A 9,969-nucleotide genomic window follows, 5' to 3' on the forward strand; every position below is an offset into this window, starting at 1 on the left:
GCGATCTACTGGTGCGAAGCCACAGTATTTTCTCCTTTTCTCCTGAACTATATTAATGAAAAATATGGCACTCGGTGGGTGAAATATGGATAGCATTTTCCATCTTTTTTTCAAATTTGTATGGTTCTCACATTTATTTAGAGATCACAATCACGTTTTTCCTCATATCCTTTGGTATGTTGGTTTAACCAAAATCATTTTTCACCAGAAGCGGGTCGCTGACAGCTTTTCAGAAATCGCAACATGAATCGTGAATGATCAATATTGCCAAAGTTATCCCATAAAAAGCATACGTCCCATTCTGTGCAATGGTTGTGCCACTGCTCCTCAATTCTGGCCCCCACGTTTGGAAAGCATCTGGTTTTTGCTCTGACGTCAAGAGGAGTTCCTGTGTTTAGATTAGCCAAAGGCTTCAAGGGCTAATGGCCAGCTTTATTATGGCCTAAGTGGTTTTAGTCATAAAAATGGGGAACAGAAGAATGTTCTTATCTCGTCCCCCACATAAAGGATCTCTCCCAGCCTTAGGTTTGTATTTTTAACAGAATGGGCTCATACTTTAAGAAGCAACAGACTTTAATTCCCATGACAACAGGCCTTTAAAATCTAGTTTCACACTTGGGGAACCCAAAGCAGAGAAATGAAACTAGGATTTCGGCCTGCCTCACTGCAAACATTTGACGTTTAAATCAACTCTTAGCAAATGCACCCAATCTAAACATATAAACCCTTGCAGAAGTAATTTCATGTAAATAGTGATCACAGAAGGGCGCCATTATATTAAAGATGTTAGCTGTCCATCTGAATGCTCAGATTATCCCTTTAAAGGCACAATTGAAATGTCCTTCTTCAACTCCAGCCGTGAATGGCTTCCACTCTGCTGCAATTCAACATCTCCTTGCAGATTCTGCAAATTATTTTTTCCTCTTGTGATGGGCTCATGATGGACAAACTTAAGTACCTCTATTATACTTCTTGCACACATTTTCATGAGCATGTCTTTAATATATTAAGGGGAAAATGATTTTTTTACAGAAATACTTCTGTCACAGTAAACAACTCCATTCTGCTGTGCAGGCTTACACACAATATTGGCATGTTCTTGTAACATGCTGGATACTTCTGTTTCTGACAACAGGACTTCAGCCATTTGAAACTTTTTGCAAATATAGTCTTGTGTCTTTCCCTTCTGTGAGGCAATGAACATTTTTAGGCATCTCCAAGTTTAGATGCCTAATTTCATTCCTTTTCGCTTTGAAATTGCAGGGCCTTATTTCCATGTTAATTCAAAACAAGCCTTACATTTTGGGGAGACCTCATACTGACAACAGCCTTTGGTTATGACATTCAGGGTTATTTCACCCCACATAATCCTCCTGAGTGGGTTAAACAAGATATGTGTCTGCATTTGTTTTCTGTAGAGGGACTCACACATGTTTGCACCTTTCAAAGGTTGCGTTAACCTCTTGGATACTACCTCCCTTTGGACTAAAGTTTTCAGGCAATCCACAAACTGCTACACTTCACTTAAGCTAATGTGCTGCATCCAAAATCAAGACCCTCCCCTTCTGTGAAGATGTCCTGATCCTCATTGCACACAATTTACATTGCATGATTGCATAAATTGGAGAGAGTGTGAGACAGATAGAGTGAGATAGCGAGATAGAGAGAGAGAGAGAGAGAGAGAGAGAGATAGAGAGATAGAGAGAGAAAGAGAGAATGAGAGAGAAAGAGAGAGAAAGAAAGAGACATAGAGAGATAAAGAGAGAGAGGTTTACATTGACAAAATTGGATGCTAACAATGGGCCCATTAATGATGGGCCCGTTGTTAGCTTCCTGGTCTGCTAGCAGGTCCTGCTCTGCAGGTCTGGTCTGACCAGGCGTGTAGAGTGAGCCCCGCTGCAGACCTCATAATGTGGCGGCCCGGAATGAACGGTGCCGGTCCCTTACCGGCACTGTTCAATCCGTGGCCGCCAGCGTCCTAATGAGGCCCCATGTTTGCTAAATCACCCGACAGTTCAGACCCTCCTCTTGCGTTTTCTTGATTATTTGAAGATATACACAAGAAAATTCATTAACTGAACTCCCATCAATGTGTACCCATCCTGATAAAGGCCACCTTACCGACAGCATTTTCTTCTTATGGCCAAACAAAACTGTGTCAACATCCTGATACAGTATTGATTGTTCATACTGTCTGCTACGGTGATGTTTTCCAGAAGAGACAATGACTTATGGTTGCCAATTAATGTAATGGGACCTCCTGCCTTTGTTAAAAAATGTATGTTTGTGGTTTCTTCACATGTCCAATTTTGCTATGTTCACAATGTATTGTTGCTTAATTTTGTCCTTTCCTGTGACACACTTTGTATAAACCATTGTCAGGTAAATGGTTTACACTAACTTGACCTACGAAATTATGATGTTTACATTCTAATTAATTTATAAAGTAAACTCATTAAATCCTTTTTCTATATTCGGGTTCTCCCTGATCATTTGTATTTTAGTATATATGGGTCTCAGTACTTCCTGGAGCTACTGCAAGTCTTAACTCTATCTGAGGTTTGTTTCACGAGTTCAGCAACAGAAGATGCAAGCCCCCTGCGTTTGATGAAAGCCTCAAAAAAGCTGCCTCTCTCTCTGCCCACACCCTTTGCCTCGCAAAGCCATTCATCATCAGTATCTCATCTGTCCACTGTGATTCCAGCAAAATATATTGTCTGCTCTTGCCTCTGCTTTGTGTATGTTCCTGCTGTTGCGTTGTGCCTAGTGAACTCATCACAATAAACTCCTTTCAGCTCAGGTTTCTTTACCCACCCAGCTTCATTTATTGCAGGGATCGCTGCCCTTGATGAGTCAAAGTGTCTGTGAGGGACCTGTACACCTGTCAGAGAGGGAGGCCAAATGGTCAGCCCAATTTCTCAAACAGGCCTCACTGGCTCCACTCTGCTGTTGTTTTCCCAGCCCCCCCCGGCCTTAGGTACCATGCTCTAAAGAAGAGCCATGCAGCTATCCCTCCCAGACGTGGCCTACCTATCTTTGAAAAAACCCTTGTTATCGCTTGATTGGGTGCCAAGAAGCTGTAACATTCGACGTTGACTCACATCAATTTCTGCGCAGTATCAATGAGTCAAATAATGAACATTAATTCTGGCTCCCTGGCATAATGAAATGTGCAGGACTTTAAAACTAAGTTGAGTGTTGACATTCTATTAGCAATGAAAATAAGCATTAGACAGATACTGTCAAGAAAAAAGTTTAATAACACCTCTTTGCACAAATAAGATCAGAGCAGCGAGACCAGAATACAAATTGGCTGTTAGACATAGGAAGCATGAAACAGTTAATGTAATTTAGTAGGGATTACAGTCAGCTATAGCCACTAATGATTCTTTGGAATCTTTTAAGAGTCACTTCTAATGCTGCCCAGAATGGTAAACCCTTTGAAAGTCTCAAATTCCAGCACAGGTATGTGTGTATCCCATTTCTGCTCATATTCACATGCTCGGTATGTATGACTGGGGGCTTTCATGATCCAATAGATGGGGTGGACGACCATTCAATTTCTGACCCTTCTCATGACAAGGAACAAGAAATTGTCTTTTCCTTGGATGACATCACCAAGGTATTACTTGGTCAGGCTTAGTCTAAAAGCCCAGGACGGCTGTGGACGCCCTCAGAGCAGTTGCATTCATGTATGCACTCCTGTTCTGACCAGAATGTTTGATGTGTTTGATAGACATTTTTTGTTTCCCACGAAAAGTCAATTATAACAAGATGAATACTCGACATACTCTGCAAAATATCCTGGTGAGGGGATACCCAATTCTGCTTTATGCAAGGTTTTGGCACAGTTATGCATAGTCTAAATTTACAACTGACAATGTCAACAGAAATGGTCATCCATGAAGTTCCAATCCATCTCACCTTCATAGATCTGAAGTCAGCCTTAGACTATGTAGATCAAATAAAACTATGGTCTGTGTTCAGGCAGTTGGAGTTGCCTAAGGTCGCACAGTAGATTGGGGGCTCTAATTACATACCTGAAAATTGTCCTGTTTTCTTCACCTGCAAATTCACTCATTGTGATAGTAATGCCGTTCTGTGGCTTTGCCTCCTAGCAAAGCATTCACCTAGCAAACCTTTCTACCACTATCTAAGCGCCTGTCATCTTGTCCAATTGTCAACTTGTCTCATTTCTCTCTGTCTCGTCTGCTTTCTCCCTGCCCTGTGTCCTTCCCTAGTGCTCTCTCATACTACTTCTCACTCCCTTCTTCTTCTCTCCTCTCCCTACCTACTCTATGGTGTTCTCTGTCTCTCCTATCTTTTCTAACTGATTCTCTATCCTGCTCTCCTCACTAAATCTGGTAGGAAGAAGCTTAAAAAGGACATCCTCATCTCCAACCAAGGCCTCCCTATCGCGGACACCTATAACAGTGCCTCCTCCATGCAAAATTTCACTGATATCCTCTTTGTCATTCCCTCGCCAGACCTATAGACTCTACATATGGTCTCTGTGCTCTCTCCTTTCTCTTCCTCTCCCATTAATGGCGGCACACGGTGGGAGGCCCTATTGGCCTCCTTCCACTCCTCTAAGTTCATCATGAATGTTTACTTGAATGGTACCATATTGGTCCAGGACCCTCAAGGCACCCTTTTCCTCTTTGATAGATGCTTCCCGCACATCATCAATTTCCTTCCTTCTCCTGCTGTCCCCTCTCTTCCCTCCATGGATTCCTCACCTACCCCTGCTGTCTCCTCCTTGGCTACTTTACCCTCTCCCCCTTCCTCTTCTGCCCCCTCTAGGGCTGCTTCTACACCTCCGCAGGGTGTGCCACTGATTCGTACCACTCCCCAGAAGTCTTTCAAGGATGGCAACCTTCTCCATATTGCCACTCTAAATTCTCGCTCAGCTGTCAAACACTCATCTGACATCTGCCGCCTCCTTGAGGAACTTGACCTCAATGTCCTCGGTCTCACCGAGACATGGTTCACAGCCAGCTCTGTCACTGGCTTTGACACTCTCCTTCCTGATTGCTATAAGATTCTCTCCGTGCCCAGATCCAACTGTTCAGGAAAGGGTGTAGCCCTGGTTTCCCTGAGTGGATTCCTGCCTCTGTCATTCCCATGCAGCCTACTCCTCTTTCGAATGCCTCGTCTGCTGGCTCTGTCTCTCTCCTGGCCATTCCCTTACTGTGGCTACCATCTATCGGCCACCTGGTCAGATCTCCTCCTTCCTCTCTGAGTGGGCGGACTGCTCCTCTTCCCTCCTGGTCTCAACCACTCAACTCCTCCTTCTTGGAGACTTCAACATCCACCTGGATGCTTCCTGGCTTCCACTGGACTCTTTCGTGACCTCGGTGACTCTCTCTCACTATCAATTCTTCCCTCTGGCCCGACGCACTCTGCAGGGCACACTCTGGATGCTCTGATCTCTTCAGAACTTCCCTTTTCGATCCCTCTCACCACTCCTCTCTCCTGGATTTATCACTTTCTTCTTTCCTCAGATCTCACCCTATCCCTCAGGCCAAGCCAACTCAAGCACTGTCACCTGCCTTCTTGGTTATTCAACCCATGTATCGTGTGTCAGTTGAGGCTTTTGCCTCCATTTTCTCACCTGCCCGTCCCACCCTTGGCTGACTCACACCCTAACACAGCCCGTTCCATGCTCCACTCTGCTATATCTGATACTCTCAATGTTCTTGCCCCTGTCATGAGGATCTGCTTGAAGCCCAAAGCCAAGTGCAACTTCTGGTACGACTCAGACCTCACCACCCTTAAACGCAAGTGCAGGGTAGCTGAGAGCAAATGGAGTGTTTCTGGTATATCCTCTGACAAACTGGCCTGCCGCTTGCTCCAAAGGCAATACCGACTCTCCGTCCGCACCAAGAAGAGAGCCCACATCCAATCCTGCATCTGTGCAGCATCTAACAACTCGTCTGAACTCTTTAATATCTGCAAGAAGCTGGCCAATCCTGCTGCAGTCTCTACCTCTCCTGTCCCCTCCCAGGTCCTCTGCACGGCCCTGACTTCTCATTTCAGCTCTAAAACTCAGGACAACCTGTCCTCTCTCTCTTCCTCTCCCCCTCCTCCATCTACTCCATGCTCCTCCCCTGGCCCTTCTTCAGCCACCTCTCCTCCCTCCTTCTCTGCCTTTCCCCTGTTCTCCTCAGATGAGTTTTCTAGACAAGTCCGATCTATGAAAGTCTCGTCAAAACAGGTTCACCCCTGTTCCTCCAAAACCATCAAGGACCACATTGACACCCTGGCTCCTGCTCTGGCTGACTTTTGCAACCACTCCTTTGACACTGGAGTCTTCCCCTCCCCCCTGAAGCACTCTCCTGTGCACCCTCTTCTTAAGAAACCCTGTGCCAACCCTTCCTGCCCGGCTAACTATCATCCAATATCCATCACTCTTTTCCTAGGCAAACTCTGGGAAAAGCTGGCAATCTCCCATCTTCTTCTTCACTCTAAATCTGTTGGTTTTCTCCATGACCATCAGTCTGCTTCAGAGCTGCCAGAAGCCCAGAAACTGCTCTCCTGAACAGACATGAAGACCTTCTCTCCAACCTCAATTCCAACATCCCCTGTGTCCTCATCTTGCTTGATCTCTCTTCTGCCTTTGACATGGGTCAACCATGCCATCCTGCTCAACCGTCTCTGTGATAACCTGGGTATCACTGATCTGGCACTGGCTTGGCTGACCTCCTTCCTCTCCGATCAGCCCTCCCAGGTCCAACTTGGGTCCTTCCTCTTCTCTATCTCTATTTCTACCTGTGGTGTTCCCCAGGGGTCTAACATCTCGCCTTGGCTGTTCAAACAATATCTGGCACTTCTTGCCCACTGCATTGCTGCTCTCTGCCCCAACTTTCAGTGCTATGTGGATGACACTCAACTCATTTTCAGGCTCCCTTCTGCCACCTCTTCTTCTATCATCTCTGACTGTCTGTCCCCCATCCAGGAGTGGTGTGCCGCCAATGATCTCTGCCTTAATGCCAGTAAGACTGAGATTCTCCTCATCGGCACACATACTCCCTCCTTTTCTGTCACTCTCTGGCTGGCCTCTTTTGGCCTTCTTCCTGCGCCCACCTGTGAGGCTAAAAACATCGGGGTCATCTTTGACTCCACACTTCTCTCCTCACATCTCTGACGTCTCTAAGAAGTCACACTACAAGCTGCACCTCTTCAGAGGTATTCTTCCTTTCCTCTCCTTCCCCCAGAAACTCACTGTCTACAGAGCTCTGGTTCTCTCTAGGCTGGACTACTACAAGAGCCTCTTTTTAAATCTGCCTGCCTCTACTCTTCGCCCTCTGCAACTCATCCAAAACAGGACTGCCAGACTTGTCCTTGGCCTCAAGCCCAGGGATCGTACCTCTCTACGACTGAAATCTCTGCACTGGCTCTCAATGGTGGCGTGGATTAAATTCAAAACCATCTGCATTGTCCACAAGGCCTTCTGGGGCCTGGGACCTCAATATCTTCAACTCTCTCTTCCTAAATATCTTCCTTCTCGAGCTCTTCGCTCATCCGCCTCCAACTCCCTCAGGGGAGTCGCTTCTGCAAGCAGCGTGTTGGTGGTAGATCTCTTTCTTCTGCTGGGGCCTCCCTCTGGAACTGCCTCCCTGCCTCTCTGAAACTTGAAGAGAACCATCTCTGGTGGTTCTGGAAGCGCCTCAAGACCTTCCTCTTTGCTTCTGCTTTCTCTCCTCCTCTCCCCTGCTGATCTCCTGTCTGAATCTGAAACTGCACTTGTTACCTGGCTACCCTCTGATCTCGGGCCCAGGTCCCCTCCCCTGCCAGTTGCACACCTGCACTGCCCCCCCTAGCAAACCTTGCACCCGGGGACTGGTTCTGTATTCCTAGAGCCCCTGCTAGCACTTGACACCCGATGTCTGCAGTTACCTTTGCACTTGCCACCTGCTGGCCGCACTTTTATTTTATTATTTATTGCCTTTTTTTATTCTACTGTTATCCTATGTACTGCACTGCCCCGCCCCTTTCTCCCCCGCACTTTTTCGCTTCCCCCCTGCACTTGTGTGATCTCAATGTCACCTGACCTAGTAGGATCGCTGTCTGTCTTCCCTCTGTTTCCCCTCCCTTGCCTCGTTGCGCCCTGAAACGCTTGTGTATAGGCGCGTTATAAATGCCATAACATATCATAACAAGAGTTTTTTGTTAACGAGCAGTGCCATTGACAAGAGCTTAAAAAATCATAATACAAGACAAAGGCACAGCACTCACCAGAGGCGAAGAAGTTGAAGGAGTTTTGCACCATCCTCATGAGGGTATCATCGACACAGTGAGAATCAGATGTGAAATAAGTCTGAAAAGTCTTTCCTATATGGAAATGTTTCTCATAGATCTCTTTTCTGCTTAAATTAGATGCCATGGTGGCTCTTTTGTTTGTGGGTGGGAGGTGGGTCGGTGAGCAGTAGCTATGCTGAGTGTGCTCCTATTATATACTCTACGCTCAGGCCCGTGGGCTTGTGCTTGTGTGTACCTTCTTAACATATTGTTTATTTTCTCCCCTGTGACCAGCCATCCTACTTCTTCACGTGGTCACACGCTGCCTATTCTGCATTTGGTTTTCATTTATTACCATTTTCTTATTATTCACCCTCAGTGTGTTTACCGCTCCCACAAATGGCATTCACATGATGCACGATGTCCTGCAGGGTGCCGGCTTGCAGAATGCTGCTTCTCAGCTATTCCTCTCTGATCTTAGAGTTACACAGTAAAACAAAAAAGCTCCACACTTTTAGGAACTGCGCCACATATGATTTTGAAGGTGAAGAAATATTCATAATAAATAGATATTTATTGAGTTGTCCTTTGTAGATAACACGTGTTTCGACACACAGGTGTCTTTTTCAAATCAGGGCTAATATTGACTATCATCCATAGCAAAGGTTTTTCAATTCAGTATGGCTACATCAAAGAGTCACAGGTAAATATCTATTTTTTTATGAATATTTCTTCACCTTCAAAATCATATGTGGCGCAGTTCCTAAAAGTGTGGAGCTTTTTTGTTTTACTGCTTTTCTTAAGGGGTCGGGGCATAGTATTCCCCCTGTTGCCCCACACTAAACTGCGACAAATGTCTGAATTATTCAATAAACAGGTTGGCGCATTGACCTATAAATCGGTCACAAAAGCCCCAAATTATTCTTAGAGTCACACAGGTCCATCTCTATTCAGGCAACAGTCTAATGGATCAACGCTGGCCAACTGGTTGCTTAAAATATGTATTTTTTTTATATACTGCCAGGGTATCTGAATGAAGCTGCTACTTGGTGGTGACTGTTGTGTGGGGTGGCTGCTGTCACCATCACGAAGCCGGGTAGGCCTTGTTCTGACTTCTGTGGTGTGGTAAAAAAAAGTGACAGTCAATTTATTACTGACACCTTTTTCAGCCGAACAGAATTGCCGCTGCTTCACCACACCACCAAATTACAATTTTGTAGAAAAAGTGGAGGATTCACCTGCAGAAAATAGCTGGAAGTGAATCCTCTAATTTTTTTTAAATAAATCATAGAATTACATTGAGCAGTAATACTTCCTAAATCCCAATGGAGTTTTATGGTCAGCTAACATGGCAAGTACTCTACACTTCCACCACTGTAATCCATCGTAAACCTCTGGGATCAAGTGGTGAAGAGTTTGGTGGTAATTCTGAACATTTACTGCCAAATTACTATCAAACTCATAGTGGGCCTCATCACGATTTGGGCGGTAGCCCTTAAATGCGGCAGTAAAGCTATTACCGCCGCATTTAAGGATTGGCCCAATCATAAGTTGGGCAGAAAGTGGGACTTTCACTTCCAGTATTTTGCTGGAGGTGAGGTCTGGGTTCTGCCCGTTTTCAGTGCTTTTAATTCAGCAATAATTGCACCAGCGCTATTAGCGCCACCCCATACCCACTGGGTCCAATAGACCCAATGGGGAATGGAGATTTACCGCCTTAATGCTACT

The 9,969-nt window shown here is 45.5% G+C and overlaps 1 protein-coding gene across 1 annotated transcript in view; it reads right to left on the bottom strand.

Annotated features, from left to right (window-relative positions):
- Positions 1–8,418, bottom strand: part of LOC138487773 (nicotinamide N-methyltransferase-like) — a 30,296-nt gene extending 21,878 nt beyond the window's left edge. Inside the window, exon 1 of the mRNA XM_069614322.1 lies at positions 8,239–8,418. Within this exon, the coding sequence (XP_069470423.1) occupies positions 8,239–8,386 (148 nt within the window). The 5' untranslated portion in view covers positions 8,387–8,418. The remainder of the gene's footprint in view (positions 1–8,238) is intronic.
- Positions 8,419–9,969: the final 1,551 nt, after the last annotated feature.

This window comes from Ambystoma mexicanum, chromosome 9 (assembly GCF_040938575.1).
Source record: "Ambystoma mexicanum isolate Mex_15411 chromosome 9, UKY_AmexF1_1, whole genome shotgun sequence".
NCBI classification, from domain to species: domain Eukaryota; kingdom Metazoa; phylum Chordata; class Amphibia; order Caudata; family Ambystomatidae; genus Ambystoma; species Ambystoma mexicanum.